General features: G+C 36.9%; 1 protein-coding gene across 3 annotated transcripts; it reads right to left on the bottom strand.

The window, feature by feature from the left end:
- Positions 1 to 5,401: 5,401 nt before the first annotated feature.
- Positions 5,402 to 20,484, bottom strand: impg2a (interphotoreceptor matrix proteoglycan 2a). 3 transcript variants are annotated; one of them, XM_043249200.1, is made up of 20 exons: positions 17,743 to 20,484; positions 17,443 to 17,646; positions 14,206 to 14,372; positions 14,060 to 14,085; positions 13,678 to 13,718; positions 12,688 to 12,803; positions 12,364 to 12,528; positions 12,193 to 12,251; positions 11,975 to 11,995; positions 11,542 to 11,732; positions 11,402 to 11,460; positions 11,050 to 11,152; positions 9,813 to 10,828; positions 8,975 to 9,194; positions 8,655 to 8,865; positions 8,270 to 8,458; positions 7,335 to 7,536; positions 7,108 to 7,187; positions 6,936 to 7,020; positions 5,402 to 6,760 (listed from the first exon to the last, which is right to left on the bottom strand). In XM_043249200.1, the coding sequence occupies exons 1-19, from the start codon at positions 17,819 to 17,821 to the stop codon at positions 6,978 to 6,980; spliced, it is 3,192 nt and encodes a 1,063-aa protein (XP_043105135.1). In that variant the 5' UTR covers positions 17,822 to 20,484; the 3' UTR covers positions 5,402 to 6,760; positions 6,936 to 6,977. The 3 variants fall into 3 exon arrangements, with proteins under 3 accessions (XP_043105135.1, XP_043105134.1, XP_043105133.1); XM_043249199.1 differs by lacking the exons at positions 14,060 to 14,085; positions 14,206 to 14,372 and having other exon boundaries at positions 17,443 to 17,516; positions 17,583 to 17,646; XM_043249198.1 differs by lacking the exons at positions 14,060 to 14,085; positions 14,206 to 14,372.
- Positions 20,485 to 20,848: the final 364 nt, after the last annotated feature.

Below are 20,848 nucleotides of genomic sequence, written 5' to 3'. Positions count from 1 at the left end.
GATTGACAAATCATTCCCATGCTGTATACAGCGTGTATCTAGCGTTTTTATGATTTGCACGTTATAAGAGGTAAGTGCTTGGACTGAATGATAGCTTTTCAATATTTTGCATAGCTACTGCGGTTTCTGTCTGTAGTGACCAGGAGTTTTATTTTTCTTTTTCCACTCCTCAGTCTTGGAAATGTTTCACGATAAATAATTGAAAATTCAGCACAGATGTTTCATTACAAAAATGCCAACTGCATCACAAACAGACACAAATCCCCTGCCTCCAGCATCAGAAGACCATGAATATGAATGATACATTTGTGAATTTTACTTAGCATATATGTACAGCAAAAGCAGGCCAGGGACTTTTCAATCGCTAAATCACATTGGTGACAGGTCACCTGACGGATCTTTCCTCGTTGTTTTGAGGACTGACGTGTCTCTGCGGTTGGCAGCAGTCACATGTTTAAGAGTAGTGTTTCTGAGATGTCAGGGAAACAGAGATTACCGCTCTTCTTCTCTCCGTCTGTCTTCTATTTGCTTTGTGTCGTTTGTTTGCAGTCCCAGTGTCTGAGGCAGATGTATAGCCTTGCATCTTTCAGACTCTAGTACAGAGGAAGTCGCATTCGCGAAGGAAATTGAAAGCACTCATCTGCTCTGGGCAGAAAGAATCCTGATCATGGGCCCTCTGGCAGCAGAACAAAATTCTCTGTTAATGAATAATACTGCTTATGGCGGTTTTTCCTTGGGCACAGTGATAATTAAAGCAATGTGCCAAGAAGTGTCTTAAGGGATGGATTAATATTAGTCATCTATACATTTCCAAGGTACTAGTTGGATCTCTGTGCATGTCAAACTGCACTGTCAGTATAAATCTGAGCTCCAGCAGGTCAGGTATGACGTTATAACATAAGAAATAGATTTGGCTAGTGATTCACAATCTGGAGATTTAGATTTTAGGCTTTGTAGACTTTGTAAGCAGTCTTAATTTGTCATTCAAATTGGTACAAATTATTACAGTGTATTCTTTTTGGCGGTGCTTCATACTACAGCTTTAATCCACTTCCACTGTCTGTGATGCTATTTGAAATTTTAAATAGTTTTCCCCCTTGTAGTTTGTAGTAAAAAATTTTATGTTGAATGATCATGGTGGAAGGTCACAAGATTACGTGGGAATGGGGAAATCACTTGGCTATTTAATAACAGATGCTAGGGAGTGGGAGTGAGCAGGGCTGATGTATTCTTTGTTGACTAAATAAAGTCAATGGAATATCTGTACAATATAAAAATGTAGTAGAAAGTAATTTCTGCTTTACTAATATTTTTTTTGCATCACAAATGCATAGATTTCTTGACTTAGTTTTAGCATTTACTGCACTTTGTTATTTTTTTTTAAGCAGCTAATAAATTAAAACTCTTGCACATTCATAAATATGCAAAAGACTCTTTCTTCACTGATTAATAAGGTAGAAACCTAAATACACATTCTGCAGGCAGTGTTGCCAGATTGGTTTTGAATTAGATGCTTTTAAATGCAGGTGGACAAAATTTGGGCTCGTTTGTGGTCAGTTTGTATCTAGCTTGTATTGTTGTGTTACTTAAATTATCGTTCTACACATGAGAATGATCTCATGTGTATAGTAACTCACCGTGTCTGTCTAGTCACGATGAAGATAAATACATTTCAGTTTCATCAGGCAACAAATTTTATTATTTCAGTTAACGTTACAACTAGTCCAGCTAATCACAGCAATGCATCTACAATAACACATGATTATATATAAATCGTTAGTTTGTTCTTTTTTTTACACACATGCACACAGACGTTATTTCATAGTTGTGGGATGCAATGCAACTTTAGACGCACCCATAACAACAAAAGACAATACTTTATTAAACCTTTTCTGATAAAAAGTGTGCAAACTCAAGCATTTTTGTTGATCATTTCTATCCAGTCAGCTCGTTTTATAGTGTTTTACCACAGCTGTCATTGTTTTTTTATCAGGCGAAATCAGGCATACGATCATATTTCTAATTTAGGGCTATATTATGTTGATTCTGGCACGCAACATAACAAGAAGATGATATTTTAAGCTCCTTATGTAGCCGTATTTACGTTGTTTTGAAAGAGCCTCCTAGGTCTTACCTTTGTTTTGCATCTAGCTAGCGCTGACATAATTGTGATATTGCTACATTTGATTACCCTGGCTGTGCGTCAGAAATCTTATGAATAGGCCAATCAGAAATCTTATGAATAGTAATTACACAGGTCAAATTGACCTGTTTTTGACAGAGCTCCTGAGAAAGGGGATGTAAAAACATACTGAGGTGGTATCTGTAACTTATACCACACACACAATATATATATTCTTAAGGACATCAACACCTAAAATAAAACCCCAAAAGGTGCATGACATAGACCTTTAAAAAGCTCATCACGACCTTACACTGCTCTATAAGTTACATCATCTCTACACTTTGTTTGTTACCATACTGTTACTGTTTGTTTGTTACTGAGAAAAACAGCAGTCTGCTTTCACGATACGTCCTTTGATGAGGAGCACAATGCGTAGCTATAGAGAAGCATTTCCAGTGACTGTAGTCTGTGTTTTATGGCAAAAAACACTATGCGGAGAACTGGGATTGCTCTTTAGAATGGATAAAATATAGAAATCATATAGAATACATTTCCAACCCTGCTCATTTAGTCAATGAAGGGGTGCTGAAGTAACCTACAGTACTAATGGGGCTATGGTGATACTGGATAAGCCTCTGGCATGTGTAATGTTTTAGTACAGATGATCGTGTGTGCTTTTCTGCACAGCTGTGATTGGCTCAAAGGGAGAGTCGTCTTGAACCAAATGAACTTCACGCACATGTTCCTGCAGAAGAAATTATGATCACGACACAAATATAAACAGACACTCATACCAATTAACAAACAAACGAAAACACAAGCAGAAAAGAGACAAAGGTGTGGACAAAACATGCTTGCATAAAACACTACATTAACGAGTGCTTAACGCCCTACACAAAGGACTAAATTGTCCACAAAGTTCATTGGTGGCCCTTGACATCAGCGATCAGTCGTGTTAAATGTGAGACTTTTTTATGTGTTTGTGTTTCTTCAGAGGAAGAAAAAGTGACTAAATGCAGCTGTTGGCAGCTTATGTGTGTGTGGGGAACTGATGAATTCTACTCAGGAGGGTGATTTATTATAAACATCGCCAGAAAAGTCAAGGCACACAGAATCATTAGGACTGTAACACTGACAAATGATGTACAAATGTGCCCTGCAGCAGGACGTTTAGCAGATTTATCACTAGATGCACACCAATAACAGTTAGAATGTCTTTCTGTGTCCGTGTCCAACACTTATCTCAAACACATAGTATGTGAGACTGTCTCAGATCTAGCATATTATACTTTCACATTCTGTCATGGTCGTGTTCTGAGTATGTTGCTGTTTATTAAGCAAATCCATTAAGTAGAATTAAATATAGGCCCTGTTTTATGCAACAAAAATAACCAAGCTGAACCATGCACATTGACATGACGAAGAGGGTTTTCGTGCCATAACTAGCACAATCCCAGGAAAGAGCACCTGAATGAATTACTTCCACTAGACTCTGAAAACTCCATGAGGCCTCATTAAATGTGACGGGTCCTGATGTCATAGGAGGTAAAAATATCAATACAGTCACTGCCACTGTCCGTTAAATTTATATAAAACAATAAAGAACATACTTGTTTAAAACACCTAATCAGATTGAAAAAAAAGCCTTGAATTACATAAGTGATAGCCACTTTCAAAACCCTACTTTTTGATTTCAGAAAACGATCCCACATTATTTTTCCGTGAACAGTGAGACCATTTGTAATATTAATGGGTCTGGCTTTCAGTGTTGTGCATTTCCAGTTCTTTTTAACTGTCCAAAACAGCTTGTTTTGTGGCTTGATATTTAAAACCGGAGTCCTTACATATATTTTAATTTATTATCTTAAAAACCTTAGTGGTTTGTGGTGCACGTTTACTGCACAATGATATTTTGCTTATTTCTCTACAGAGGTTAATGAACCAGAGGTCTCAAACATTTACAGAAAATGGCACAAAATACAAAAATAATTATAAAAATTTATTTAAATATTACTATTATGGATATTATGTCTTGGCTATATGGGCCATTTTACAGAATTGATGCAAACTGCTGTGTATTAAAAATGTAAATGTAAAATAAAAATGTATTTATTTAAAAACTAGATGTAAGCTAAATCAATATAATCCTTCTAATTAAATTAAAGAAAGCTAATTTTCTGAAAATAAAATCTGAGAATTAACTTCACAATTAACTGAAATGTGTACCTTGGATATTATACAATTCCCATACATACAAATTTGACAAAAAAAAATTCCTAGATGTTTCTGTAGCCTATTTTAAATTCAGTAAAACAAAACCCTGAACTAATGCTAATGGTTTTTACTTATCTTAATTCAATTTTCAAGAATTTTAATACAAGAAAATAATACAGAAAGAAAAGACAGTTAATTCTTCCTAATTGGCCTAGTTTGCAAAGTCCCATCTAAAAACACAAATGCGCTACATAAAAAGATGATTACATTTTATATTAAATTATATCATTTGTACATCAACCATCTGAACCGGAAGTTGCTTTACACTATGAGCTGTGTTCCCATTGTATTTACATCATCTTGGCTAGTAGGTGTTGCAGTGTTTTGAGAACAGCTTTGTTTCTGTCCAGACTCAGACCTGGAGCGCAGATGTCCAGCAGAGTTTAGCTCCAACTTGCCTCAAAAAACCTACGTGCCTAGTAAGAGCTTGATTAGCTGCTTCAGGTGTGTTTAGGGTTAGAGTTAAACTCTGCAGGACACCGGCCCTCCACAACAGAGTTTGGACAGCTCTATCCTATATCACTGCTTACTGTAGCATCTACACAGAAAAAAACACTGCCTCATAATGCAGCACCTAAAATAGCGCAGCTTGGGGATTTTATTTCAGTCATTTTATCATATGTTGTTCTGTGATGCATTAATCACACTTCAAATTATTAAAAACACAAACACCGCTCTCTAGAGGTAAAACTGTGAAGTGTAACGGCAACAGGTTATTCAGTTTCACTTAAAATGTCGACAAAATCATTGGACCATCAGTTCTTTCACATCGTAGAGAGAAAAACACTTTCTTTGTGGCTCAGGCACTCAGCATGGTTTTAATTGTAGCCGCTTCTCATGCTTTCTCTACTTAAAACACTAGCAAACAAATAATGGATATTTGTGTCTTTCACCTGTTACACATTACCACATTGGTCTCCATTTGTTTCTCATAATATCAACAAAAAGAAGCATGTGACTCTGGAGCGCTTTCCATTATCATTAAATGATCAATAGACAAACTTGAAACAATATCGTAGTTTAATCACCCTCCCGTCATTCCAAACCCACATGACATTATACTGCACATATGGAGTCTGTCTCAGACTTCTGGACTTCACTGTTAGAGCCATTTAAAATTTTCCATGCTATAAACTAGAAACACAGTCATATATCACACTTTCAGCACAGGCTGTAGGTAATGCTCTGTAATCTGGGCTGTAATCTCTACTTTGACTAATTGTAGTGAGCACTATTCTCTTTAATTAGCTCTGTAGACCAGCAGCCCAAACCGCACACTGCAATAACGCACACAGGCAAACATGCAATACAAACCATACATAACTGTCAACAATTCCTTAGCACCTGTAATAAAACGTGTAAATAAAAGTCTCCAGTATAACAAAGTTTCATTTCCCACAAAACCTCAAAGGCATCGTTCATACAAATTTGACAATTCTGCCAAATCATTTCCTAAATTAATTAATGATGTTAGTAAATGATGACAGAAGAGTCTTCACTTGTAGGTGAACTATACCGTTTAACTGATACAATTTTTAATACAGTAAATGTAAAAAATACATACAAATGTCCATTATTGTAACAATCTTTGTTGGAGGGATGTGATGTACACTCACTGAGAAATCGCAGCACTCAATGTGGTAGCTGTAGGAAAGGAAGCCACTACTTTCATTTAAAAGAGCCAATCACCTTTTAGTTAGAGGAACTGTTTTTATCCTGTGATTCAAGCTTGTGAAGCAGATCTGTGATACCATTGTTTCTACTCGTTTAAAATGTCTTTCTGATTTTGGTCAATCTTCAGATATGTAGGAGCTGTACTTGTATGTATAACTATTACCTACGTAGAAAATAGCTGCCCGGATGCTTCCAAGATGGCCACCAAGTGAGTTTACTTGTCTTTAAAATAATTACAATTAGAAAATGTTATTTGTCTTGCTACAGAACAACTTAAAATATCTAACAAACAGTGGCAATATAAAAGCTAAATGTACTATAAGAGGGAAATAGAAGATTAATGATTTGTGATTCAAGTAACTTTCAGGATTCAAGCATCAGGGATCTTCTTCTTTGAACACCAAAGATTGACTATCTGAGAGACGGCCCGCAGATAAAAATAAAAGGCACTAACAAATCATTTCAATCAATGACAAGGATATTGTCTGAGACCAAGATCCCGTTCTATGACAGAAAATTGTCTTTACCAAAATAAATAGGTAATAAATCGAAAACAAAATGAATCTTATTTTAAGAAGTGTCCAAAGGTAGCCATTTTAATTTGCGATGGCAAAATCTTAGAGAGGCTGAAGAGAAATTGCTGTGGAATCACTAAGATGGCCTTTTCTTGAAAGACAACGCAAGTTTCTGGAAGAGATGAGGCAAATAAATACAAACACTGTATTTAGTACAATAAAAGAAATCATAATAAAATTCTGAAAAGCCCTAAAGATCCATTTATGTTTACACTAGATGCAACACTGGAGACACACAACATACTGTTACACTGTAACATGCTGTTCTCATAATATTGTTTACTAACCTTCATTGTTTTGCACTAAGCAGGCTATTGGACTTTGGACAGCTATTGACTGCTGGAGGAACTTTCTCTTTGATTATCCATTGCTCTGATAAAATATAAATAACATGACATGAGGGGTGAAAATAAGCAAAGCTATGGGTTATTAATGAGGCAAAAAAAAAAAAAAACTCACATTTGATGCTGCTTCAAAAAATCTGCAAACTGACGATCTCTTGTGTAGAGTTCAAGGATCCGGATGCGATCTTGAATATCCTATAGAACGGACAGGACAGGAAGAGAAAATCCCAGAAACATGCATAACATTCTCGCTTACATTTTTCGCAAAAAAATTCACTTGCACATCTGACATGGTGTATACAAAGTGATTTGTTGTAAACAAAGGCATGCACAGACCCATACCTCCTTAGTGAGCTCACTATTTTCATATATATGGCGTATCTCTTCGCTGCTGAACTCTGTGGATGCCTCGGCACTGGCGCTACTGTGGACTGGGGGCTCGGGATACCTCTGGTAGTAATGGCTGTAGCCTGTAGTTAAATCACTCTCGAACATGGGGTTATACTTAGTGGCCATGTCTAGAAATGGTGGAGTGTCCTCCCTCCTACATACAAACATGGATAGACACAAAAAAAGTCACAACAGACATCTGCAAGGTTAAGAAGTGATGACTTAAAGAGTCAAGGGATCAAAGATCAGCCTCATTGATGAATTAAAGAAAATCTCATAATGGAATTACTGAAGATACCCAGGTGCTGCACATGCAGTAAAGACATTTTGAGTAACAAAAGAGAATCTAATAAAAAATTATTTTAGATATATTTATATATTTTAGATGTATATATTAGATATAATGATTTATAATATAAATTATATGAAAATAGACAGTAAATACATGTTAATTTTTTTAAATATATTCTTTATGTTTGTATATTTATATATACATAACAAATACACACAGAACAAACATATTATGCAAATGAAAACTTTTATTTGCTTATTTAAATTTGCATGTTCTCATTCATCAATGTTACAATTCAATGCTTAAATTTTAATTGATTGAAATATGTTTTTATTCTAATTTTTATAGGTTTTAGTTAAGTAGCACCTTTCCACCTTTCTGCTTTGCTTTACTCAAGGTCAAACTCTAATCAAGGGTTTGTGTCAGGTGATCGGCTCTGAAAGCTCAGACTTCTAAGGTAAAGCTTTCATGAACTGGAGTTCCCTTACATAAGACAAAGTCCATGTCAGAAAGAATATAATGATGTGCAGTGAAAGTGTATGAGCTGGGATGAAGCCGTGATTTACCAGACTGACTGTGACAGTATTTGTCTTACCGTACTGGGTCCTCCATTTCATCCTTGTCATATTGGTCTCTCAGAGTTCTTGCTAGGAAGAAGATTACGCCTGATGCCACCAGAAGGAACCCAGCAACAGATGCTATGGCGATGCCAACTACGAGTGGTTCGGAAACATATTCTTCACAATGTTCTCCTCTGTACCACCAGTTTTCCCCAACACGACATCTACAGTGCAGACAAACAAACTTACACTTACAAATTTGAAACTTACGTCAAAGTCAAAGTCTGCTTGAATGACAATAACTAAATATGCCATTCTCCATGTAGAACAGACCTCAATGTACAATACGTGATCTGTAATCAGTTTTCTTAAATGTGCAAGTATACATACAAAATTTCTTAAGCAATCAATTAAATAAACCTGCAGATGGCTCCTTGCCCTGGAATGACATCACATTTCCCATCATTCAAGCAGAAGTCATTTTGAAGGTCACAGATGCTTTGGCAGGGTAGTCCGTCCACGCTGAAGTAACCAGCATTACACACACATTCAGCTTCACCTGACCATTGGTTCACTGTACATTCAGCAAACTCATTACATGCTTGAAACTTGCACGGATCTGCCTGTTCCCCTAAAACAAACATACATATACACACATAGATAAGGCACAGCATGTGATGAGGTACCAAAATACATAATTTACATACTGTAGGACCAAAGGTTTTCTGATGTTATCTGACCTGATTCAACATCCAATGAATATTTGTCAATTGCAAGGTTCATGGTCTGGTAAGCAGTGTTGCAGAAATCCTCTAGAATGAGGTAAACAACAGTATTGACACCACGAGGAACAGGCTTCCCAAACTTCATTCGACTGTTCACCACAATACTTCCATTCCTGAAGTTCAAGATCTCCAGGTTCTCAAAGTGACTGAGGTTTGACTGCAGATATGGCACCAGCTGGGGGACATACAATATCAACATTGAGTTCATAAACTCACAAACATAAGTGATATAAAATAAAACTCTTCAATTCCATTCCTGGGGGGCCAGTTTCTTGCAGACTATAGCAATAATTCCAATCTAACCCACCTGTCCACCATTTTCAAGAACTTTTGATATGCTTGTTTGGCCCAACAGGACTGGAGTTGAAGAGTCCTGGAATATAAAAGTGGTTTCCAAGTGGTTTGGTGGACGCCACTCTTATCTGACACAGTTTAGGTGAGTTTGATAAGGAAAACACAAAATGTGCAGAGCTGGGAGTACTCCATGTCAAATTATTGTAGGGGTTTTCAGCTCTGGGCCTCAAGGTCCACTTTCCTGCAGGGTTTCCTGCAAGCCTTAATCAAACTGAAAAGTAGACCTCAAGGGCTGGAGTTGAATTATTTAATAATTTTATCCAGATCAGGAATGTCCATTCCTGCTACTGAAAGGGTCACCTTCCAACACTGCTGACAGGTTGCCCTCCATAAGCAGGACTGGATACTCCTGATTTGGATTGATGAGTGGAGGTTTGACAGGATATGTGGTTGAAGAGGAATATCAAGTTATGGTAGTACTTTAGAGGAGGTACACTACCAGTTCAAGGAACTGTTGTTCCAAGGCTTTGTACTCTGCAGAGCTCTTATTGAACAAATCCTCTGAGAATATCATGTTGGTTACACGAAGACTGAAAAACACTATCAAAGACCGCCCAGGGTTAGTTGGCAAGGCTATTCTGGAAATGTCATCACCCTGGATGACACCAGAGATGCCACTACCCTCTTCCTCTTTGTAATGAGTGACATCTAGAGATGTAGTCATGATGTCTGAATTCAAGGTATGCACCAACTCCACCTCGGCTGGGGTAAGAGTGGTGATTAGGGAGAAGGGTGGTTCTTTCTCAGGTGAAAGAGGTGTTGGGTAGACTGGGCTTGCTGGTTCAATGCTGACCAGAAGGATCTCGTCCTCTGTTAGAACTTCCTCTGAAAACTGTATTGTTGAAACATCTGTTAGTACAAAATCATCCTCCTGTACCACTGTGGTACTGTCAACAGATTCTTCCTGTTCCTTTTCTTCAACCTCCTCTGGTTTTTCCTTTATGATCACAGCAACTTCAGTTTCTATTCGCGTTTCTGTTAAAACAGTTTCTTCTTCGTGGTCTTCCTCCATCCACTCTTCTTCTGCAGGTAATATAATGTCTTCCTCTGGTTTTAGGGTAGATTCTGCCTCAGCCACTTTGGGCACTTCGCTACTAACCTGTAGATTTCCATCTTCTCCAGCCTTAACAGTAATCAGTTCAGGGGTTTCCTCAGTCAAGATCTGGTCCTCCTCAACCACTGTTGTAATTGTGGAGAATTCATAATCTTCAATCTGTAATGTGTCTCCATCAATCAAAACCTCTTCCTCACTTTCTGTCTCTCCAACTGGCTTTTGAGCGCTAGTAAATACAGTTACCCAATCGTCTTCTGCACCAGATCCGGAGGCGGGATTAAAATCATCAATTGTCGAGCCACTGTCTTGCTTGGCATCAATAATGGAACCTACAGCTTCACTGTCCACAACGAGAGTTGGGTTGGGAAGAAACTGAGTCACCAAATCCTTGTCTTGAAGGTCTGAAAGTAGAAATAAACAATCATCTTTAGTTTTTCACCACCATGTACTGCAGAATTTAGAAACATTCCAGTGTGTCAGAATGTTGGAACAAAAGCCCTCCAAGAACAGGACTGTACAACTCTGCTGTAAATCATTGTACATGTGAATGTTGGTGCTTATCCTCTGAGGAACTACAGCTGGGATGGTTTATAAGGTATGATGACATCCTGCCCTCTCATACCTTGTACTGACATTGTAGAATCCAAAAGGTCATCAACAGTAAAGACCTCCTTCATCACCTCTCCAGGCAGCTCAGATGGCTTTTCCACTGGTAAAATATCATCCTAGGCAATAGTCAAAATAAAACAGTTGATTTCCAGACTTATTTGAAGTTATTGGTAGTATTCTTGCTAGGTTAGCAAGACAATTGTACTGTTCCTGTCTTTATATTCATAGAGTTAGCTGAAACTTAGGTACAAAACTTGCTCACATTTTCTGTCCTCTGTGTCAAGAATACCATCTCATGTTGTGAGCCTTGTATATGTAATTAATATTGGTCACTTCACTGCCACCATGACAGAAATGTAATATACCTTCTGATCCACGTCTAGAGATTCTTCTGCAGGATGGATTTCCTCTGGAGAGATTTCCACTGACATAAGAACATTACACCATTAGAGACTGCTGATATGTACTGTAGAGGACTAGTAGCTACAAGCAGATAGAGCAATACCATGCAGAGCCTCAGTGATGTCAGGGTGGATGTCAATAATGGTGTACTGAACAGTGGGTCCTTCTGAGTAACTGAAGGTGCCTTCTACCATGTTGGACTGAAGATTAATGAAGTCTAGTGTCTCACTGCTGATCTCTTCACTGCTGGTCTGGAGGGACACAACATATTCCACCAATACTGCCTCATCACCACTGCAGAGAAAAGACAACAACTGCACTTACAATGGATGTCTATGGGTTTATATTGGATATAACTTAGCAAGTAAATATCACAAGTGTCTTATGTCATTTAAGGTTTCTGTCAGAATTTCCTGCCCCACAGACTTCCATAGTAATTGCATGATTATAAACATGATTGTTTATTCTAATTTAAAGAACTGCTACATTCTCTCACTCACTAACCTGTATTCATGCACGCAATAAAGTCTATTTACCTTGAGGGATCCATTTGTGGCCTAAAGAAAAGAAAAAAATCATATTTTAGCACAATTACCTCTATCGCAGCATAGTCTAATGCTGCATATTGTCTAATTCATTATCCATAGGTTCTGTACATTTTATAGGGTATCTGTTTTTTGTTTATTGACTTATTATTATTCTTCCATTTAAAATAATGTTTTAAAGTTATTTTATCATTTAAACATGCACTCGCCTGATGTTCAATACTGAAACACTCTTAAATTCTGTTAGTTTCTTCAAAGCAGCTGAAATCTGTATGAAATGACAAACCAAAATGATACACAATAGTAATTAAGGTTGGTAAAGATTAACCATTATTCATAACATTTGTGTTAAAATGAAAACAAGTATGTGACTGCTGCACCTTCTCTGTGATCTTTTGAGTGAGTTTGCCATGCTCACTGCTGGTGGAGTTGAGCAGTTCTTCACTCCACGGTTCTCCAGTCAGTAACATAGCCAGCTCCACCCTCTGCTCAACCAAAGGACGTGAAGGAAAAGCAGCTGCTTCCTGCTCAATCTCATTAGTGATCTACCACAGACAACCCAACATACAAAGCAGGTGTTCGGTGTTCATAATTCAAGTTATATGGATATTTCTTACATGTATCATGACTAGTGAATACACCAGATTAGAACCAGACTTGACTTCATATCAGAATGAACAGTGTGTTTCAGCCTGCCAGCCTACCTCAGGATCCACTTCCACTGTCATACCAGCAAACGGTGTTTCTGCAGTTACTTCCTTCACGCTCTCTGCGACAACCTCATCTGAAACTACCGTGGTCACTGCTGGAAGCTCATCACCTACCAAGTTTTGAAGATACTTATTTGTGTCGTTGGGTACAGGCAAATGTTATATGATCTTTTTAAGCTTATTTAAAGGAATAGTTCACCCAAACATGAAAAAAAAATTCCCCTCATCATTTACTCCCCATTAAGTAATTCTTAAGAAGAAAGTTTGTAACAAGGCTGTTTTGGGTATAAATTGATTCCCATAGTTTTTTTCCTACTATGGAAGTAACCGGTGACCCAAAACAAGGTATAACCTTGTTATAACTTCCTTTGTGTTTGGTAGAACAAAGAAATTCATATAGGTTTGGAATTACTGGAGGGGAGTAAATGATGACAGAATTAAAATTTTTGGGTGAACTATTACTTTATGATGTTTTAAGTGTATTTCCAATTACAGCATTTAAATTTTAATTGCACACATTAAGTGTGCATCAAAATACAACCTTTCTTTTTCTTTTTCTTTTTTTTTTTAGAAATAGTCTATTTTAGACATTGTCTAGTTTTAAATTAAATGTAAACCAAACCCTACAAGCCAAGTATCCTTTTTATTTTAAATCTATTTGCATTTCTATTCTGCCACAACAAATGTGTCAGTATGTGATTTTACAGCGGCTACAAATTTTACAAAAATATTTCATAATGCAACATTATTTAATATAATATTAATGGTTGAGAAAAGTATGGCTCAATTTATATATATATATATATATATATATATATATATATATATATATATATATATATATATATATATATATATATATATATTATAAATAAAAAAATGTGTGGACATGTGTCTTACAGTTTAATGAGATTTGAACAAAAATGCTTTGCAAGGGTTTTATAGATTTATGTAAGAAACTGTGAGCAACAACAATATACAGACCTGGTGACACATGGTCTTGCTCTTGGGAGGACTCCTCAGATCTGTATTTAAAAAAAGAAAGAAAAAAAAAAGATTAAAATATAAATTAAAACGGGTAGCTAAAAATGATACAAACTTCTGTCATAAAAGTTAACTACTAGACCACACACACAATTCCTCTAATGCACCGTACGTTTAATTAAATAAAACGTAAGAACAGGTATGAAGGGTGTATACCTGCATACTGAGTATGTAGGTGTATTACTGAGAAGAAAGAGGAAGACGAAAGGTGAGGATAAAAACCGACTCAGTAAGACAGAACTCATCTATTACAATAAATAAATGGCTTAGGGGAAGAGGGTATTTGTAAAAGGATGGGTGGGTTTTTTAAATGTTATTGTACCTTTTCAAGCCACTCTGTACAAGTCTCTGTAATGGACCATAAAGATTCAAAAGACAGACGTCAGATACACACATCCAGTGATGCTCTATCCATACCAAAAGTATCAGCTAACATAATTAGTACAATATTAATCTTATGCTACATACTCTGTGGATAAGTGCTAAGTGTTCTTCTGACTGACTGAAGACAGAGCCCATCTCTAGTATAGAGAGTTTTTCTGTCTGGCACTGGCTCATCCAGCTCTTGTATTCTTCCTGATTTGGGAGGCGATCCAAGAAGATTTTGAAAGCCTCCCATACGATTTCCTGACATGCTGTTGTAAAAAGCAACAACAATATTGTATTAGTGCAACAAAACTCACTACGGCAAGTAATACAATGGGGCTGCTCTTTTGTCTATTCAACATGCCTTTAATATAAAAAAATTAACATGCCTTTACTCTAAAATAAAAGCTCAGCTACCAGTGTTACAGTTGAAATCTGACCAGAAGAGAAGTCAGGAATGAGTCCACATGCTCCCAAGTCAATGACAAAACCAAGACCCTTCTATGGTCTTGATCTTGACTTGTACTCAATCCTTTTTTAAACTCAGCCTTAACTCTGGTCTCAGTCTTGACACTACAAGTTAAGTGAAGATTGGGCACTTATAGGTGCATCTTAATAAATTTTAATGTAGTGGAAACGTTCATTTATTTCAGTAATTCAACTCACATTGTGAAACTAATGTATTAAATAAATTCAATGCACACAGAAAAATAGTTTAAGTCTTTGGTTCTCTTAATTGTGATGATTTTGGCTCACATTTAACAAAAACCCACCAATCAATTCACTATCCCAACAAACTAGAACACTTCATTTTTAGTGAATTGTTGACCTTCTGGAAAGTATGTTCATTTACTATACATGTACTCAATTCTTGGAAGGGGCTTAATTTGCTATAATTACTGCCTCAATTCAGCGTGGCATAGAGGTGATTGGTTTGTGGCACTGCTGGGGTGGTATGAAAGTCCAGGTTTCCTTGACGGTGTCTTTTAGCTCATCTGCATTTTTGGTCTCGTTCCTCATTTTCTTTTTGACAATAACAAAAGTTACTGGTGAGTTTGCTGGGCAGTCAAACACTGGTGATATAACCAACTTTTGGTGCTTTTGGCGGTGTGTGCAGGTACCAAATCCTGCTAGAAAATGAAATCAACTTCTTCAAAAAGCTGGTCAGCAGAAGGAAGAATGAAGTCCTCCAAAATGTCTTGGTAAACAGGTGCAGGTGACGTTGGTTTTCAAAAAACACAATGGACCAACATCAGCAGATGACATTGCACCTCAAATCATCACAGACTGTGGAAACACTGGACTTCAAGAAACTTGGGCTATGAGCTTCTTCTCCCTTCCTCTGGATCTTGGTTTTCAAATGAAATAAAAAACTTGCTCTCATCTGAAAAAAGGACTCTGGGCTCAGTTCTTCTTCTCCTTAGCCCAAGTAAGATGCCTCTGACATTGTCTATGGTTCAGGAGTGGATTAACAAGAGGAATACAACAACCGTAGCTAAATTCCTTGAAATGTTTCTGTGTAGTGGCTCTTGGTGCCTTGACACCAGCCTCAGTCCATTCCTTGTGAAGTTCACTCAAATTCTTGAATCAGTTTTACTTGACAGTACTCATAAGGTTGCGATTCTCTCGGTTGGTATTGCATCTTACATTTCTTTCATTAATTGTTTCAGTTAAATTACTGAAACAACTTTCTAATTTATTGGTTATAGCCAGGATCTTCCCACAACAAACATATGGCTGAAAATGTGTTTAAAAAAAAAAACAAAAGCATACACAAACAAACATAGTTCAGCATAATCCAATAGTCTAATAGACATTAGTTTAGACATAGTACTTTAGCAGTATAGTACTATTGAATTACCTCATTTTGTCAGACACTATTAATACTGTGAAAATGGTAATTAATCAGTACTGCACTGTATATGTCACTGTATATAGCACTGTATATGTCAAAGTACCATGGATTTATCACCTGATACATCCCTGCACCACAGTATTCATCCAAAGTATTTTGCAAGAATTTTTGAAATTCTGTGCCACAGTTTGCACACATATAGGTGCATTTCACAAACTCTCCTTTTACAATTAGTGTCTCAATGGTGTGCTTAGACAAGATCGCTCACACCCTCAATCTCTGTCATGGATATAAAGGCTTTGGCCTTACTGGCCCCAATCCAACGTGTTAGATGACTTTTAACCCCACCATACTGCCGTCTAATTTGTTAAGGGAGAAATCACACGTGAACTGTGAAAGGCTGTCTTGAGGTCCATCAACACTAACCCGAGACCTCAGAGTGCACCTGACTGCCAAATGCTAATGAGATCTCATTGTTATATACTCAGCTGTCAGCTGTACAAAACAGCTTGCACTAGTTAATTATTATTTAATGGAAGTTAAACAATTTTTGTAAGATCTTGATGTGGCTTGGATTTAAATCTTGTTGGTTGGATCAAGATTTTGGTATGAGTTTTAGGTTATGGTCTATAATGTGGTCTTTTTATAATGTGCTAATGATGAAGATTATTGTAACCGCAGGTTGGCGCAAGAAGAGAATCTGCAAGAACTTTATGATTCGCCATAGCGTTTAACATATCTAGCAATATATATGGTCGAGACTTCTGCCAACTGTCATTGCTCTTACCTAGTAATAAAATTTACCCATCTCCTTCATGAGGCACTAATTATTTATTGGCCAGTTTACAGCAGTGTGCCTTGTTTTACACCTTTCAGCAGTCAGAAAACGTTTTAGCTAGTACTTCATTAGCTACAAGTCCAGATTCACTCCTTGGCTTTGAGTACTCGAGTCATTCCTCCTATGCAGTATCTTTTGAGTTCTGTAACTCTTAAAAATAAGTATGCTTTGTTGTAATATAAGAATGTCTATAAATGGGTATATCAGACTGTTATCTGTGAGATCAGGCAGTAAACTTTATTATAGCTCGAGACAAAAACAGCATGCGATAAATCAACAGCTCCAGAGCTAATAATGGCTCATGTTTGTTCTGCTATTGGTTTATAATTCCTTGCACAATGATGTCATTTAAGGGCTATCTTCTGCTTTACCAAAACAACAGAATGTAAAAATGAATTCAAACCACAGCAGTGAAAATATTTTTCAACCCTGCAAACAATTTCTATTCAGTTTTTGTGACAAAATGGTGTTATTTTAATATTATGCAATCTTTAAGACACTAACGTTTCAGTTCTTTGACATTAAATTTTGTATAAATATAGTAAATTAATGCATGTGCAAGCAATACTATACATTACACAATGCTATTACTATTAATGCTTTTTATTGCAAAAAATAATCATTTGAATTAGAAATAGAGTCTCACCTCTGAGCTGGTAGTATTTGAGGTGGTTACTGATGGCTTGCTGCACTGTTTCTTGACTGCAGAGGCGTACTCCACTGGACAGAAAAACATTACGCTTATGTCTTGGCAAGAGTCCCTGGTCTCCAGGATTTTCCACAAACCTTTGAAACAATCTTTGTGAGAGCTTATCTGGATGTCCAAACACTGGAATATGGTCAAACTCCCCTGAAAAAAAAAAGAAATATACAAATTACTTGGAGATAACCATTAGTCATCACATTCCCACCTAAAATACATACATACACAAATACACATACACACCTGCAGATATATCCAGCTGGCCTATTGCAAAAATACAGCCTAACCAGCACAAGATACATGTCCATATGAGCGCCCACATAGTGACTTCCTGTAGCTTGAAAATTAAGCTGTTGTGCGATAATCTTCGCTTCACTTCGGACGATGCGACCAAGCCTTCCTATACCTGTGCATACCTGTTACACAGTATCCGCTGATACTTACGATAGTATATTGTTAAAAAGTGCTATCCAGATTGTCAAAGATAAGCGCAGGTGTATAACTGTGACGATCTTCTGGCAGGTAGGCAGATGGAAGGGATTTTCCTTTTTTTTTCTTCTAATCTTGTTTAGTAATCCTGTAGAGCAGCTAATCAAGAAGTAACTGGAAGAGCTGGAGTTAAACAAGAGCGCAAACCAAATATACATGTGCTGGAAATGAGGAGTTGAGGAGAAAACAAGAAAAGGTGATTTGCCAGATTTCCATAAACCAAAATAATCTGAGCCCAGTATACAGTTCTCAGTGGAGGCATACTAACGTGACGCTTACGTAATCACTGCTCAGCTGAGCACTTGACCACCTGTAAGGTTAAGGACAGGTATTAATGATTTGACTGTTAAAAGTCTGCAACAACTGTAACAGAACTGGAATTACAATGCTTTATTAAGACCGAGAACAAGTAGCACTACTACTATGGGCTGAAACAATCAAGTCAAAAGAACAAATGCAATATAGCAGGGTACAAATAAATTACATGGCCAACTACTTAGTTGCAATGAAATGGAAGTTTTGACAAGATATTTTCTTCCATATTGTGATATGCACCCAAATGAAATGGGTTATCAAAATAGAATAAAGCAATAGGACGGGGACTTGTACAATCCATCTATTGTTGATCCAGTGGAGGCAGATCTGAATGTGTACTTTCAATTGAATGTGAAAAAGAGGCAGGGTTTCAGTGGACTAAATGTTTGAAAAAGCCTGACATACATCACCAGAGAGAAGCCTGTGTTTTTTACCAGAAGATCCGAAAAAGTATAGAGCGAGTATTTCCGTGGATGAATCACTCACAATTTTCTATGCAAACATTAAAAGTGTTATAGTCATATCAGCTATTTTGATAAGACTGTAAAGCCATTGTATAATTAAGAACACTTAATGGGTGATCAGCCATTTTCATAGTTGTCCTCTTGTCATCAACACTAATCATCACAGCTAACAATTTTTACCGTAAGCATATAAATGGAACATTACTGGTAACAATGTTAACTAGAATTATCTGCCATCTCGAAAGCATGTCTCAATGTTCATCAAATCAAAGCCCTTGCTATTGCCAGAATTTGCTGTATTCACATCTGGGGAAAATAGCTAACACCAGATTAACACCAGACCTGCAAGCACCTTTTTTGCCCTCTAAAACCTTGACTGATAAGGATATCACAGAGACCGGTGTGATTTTTCAGAATCAAGGTCATTTTAGGAAACAATTCATTCTAAATAAGATTTTATTTTAGATGTGGCTATGTGCGTGACTTGAAGGCTAAGACAGGATTTTGTACCCCCTGCGCTCACACACTGATTTAACTAGCACAATACAATTACCCTACAGGTGGCTTAGTGTCTGTGTCCTTAGAAATTAACCACCACATACACAGTAAAGAAAGTTTGTAAAAATACAAAATACAATGTGGAATTTGCTCTGGAGGTGTTTTAATTGTTTTGTGGAATTGCATTGAATTGTGTTGTATTTGAAGATTGGAGGGAATGCTCATAAATGTTAAGAAAACAGACTTGCAATTTTCTGCCAGGACTTTATCCATGTTTTTAAGCAGATTATTTTTTAATTACCAAAACATTACAAAGTACCAGACTTTCATACTAAGACTTTTTTATTGTATTACTGCAACTGTTTCTGTAGTGTGTATACTTTGTACTTTCCACTTTGTGCAAAACATACACTTACCTTTGTTAGCCTGCTCAAACTGTTCAATATTTGATATTTCCAAATCATTTACCACACTGGAAATGAAAGGTGCATATGACAGATATAGCATAAATTGAAATATGCTTATATGAAAGGATGCTGTTGCAAAAAAATAGGCAGGACATGCTACCATATTGCTTCCACCAGGTTTTACAAACTACTTTGCTACACACTTTAAGATTAGTAAACACAGTTTACCAGCTAGTATTTACTAGATTAAATAAGCAAACAGAGACCATCATCGTACACACACTGGAATGCTGGGATTACAGCAAGAAGATGGGTGGTCTGCAAATCAGTTTAATCTCGAACTGCCTGATTAGTGTTAAACCTATACCATCCCTGCAGGCACCTGGCCTTTTGATGCTCTACTTGGCCACTACTACTGAATTAGCCAATCAGAACAAGGACTCATGCCACACCAGCTCTTTATCCAATCATGTGTCCAGGCAGGTTTCTCCTACATTCATTCATCACAACTGAAGCCACTGTTAAGAAAGAGCATAAACACAGTACAGATTTTAACAGTCTTCTTATTTTTTGGCTTGTACAATCAATTTTTGCATATGTCCCCTTTAAGGAAAGTTTGTGCTACTTACCTCGATAAAAACAAAGAAAAACAAGAGAAATTTAAAACAATTTATCATTTTAAAATCAACATTTATTTATTTCTAAAGTTTTTCCAACAGTGTATACAAAAGCATATAAAAGGTTTAAGATCAGCTAAAATATAAATATATCTAGCATAAAATGAACCACAAGAACCTAAAAGCTTAACATCACTGAATGACATTTCCATGATCTGTCCTATCTTCTGAACATTCATGTCCTTGCTGAAATCTGTACAGGTGTAGGATGAGGTCTCGAATCTCCTCTCGTTTACCTCGCACCTGTTGCCGTGGAAACCAGTGCTCCAATCTCAATGGCAAGTCAAAGTGTACCACAGGGTCCTTAGGGTTATACAAATAGCATTGCTGTCAAAATAGACTCTCAAGCAGATCTGAAATTGAAAAAAAAAAAAAAAAAAAAAAAAAAAAACGGCTGTTATTCTACCTGTAAAAAACTTTCTGCATATTGTAGCAGGTAAAGGCCACAGTCACTGCTGTTGTCCTGAAGGGGGACTGTACAGTGGAATCCAGCCATGTG

Source organism: Puntigrus tetrazona, chromosome 9, assembly GCF_018831695.1.
Source record: "Puntigrus tetrazona isolate hp1 chromosome 9, ASM1883169v1, whole genome shotgun sequence".
NCBI lineage: Eukaryota > Metazoa > Chordata > Actinopteri > Cypriniformes > Cyprinidae > Puntigrus > Puntigrus tetrazona.
Note: the sequence above shows the minus strand (reverse complement) of the source record. Positions and strands in the feature narration are given on the sequence as shown.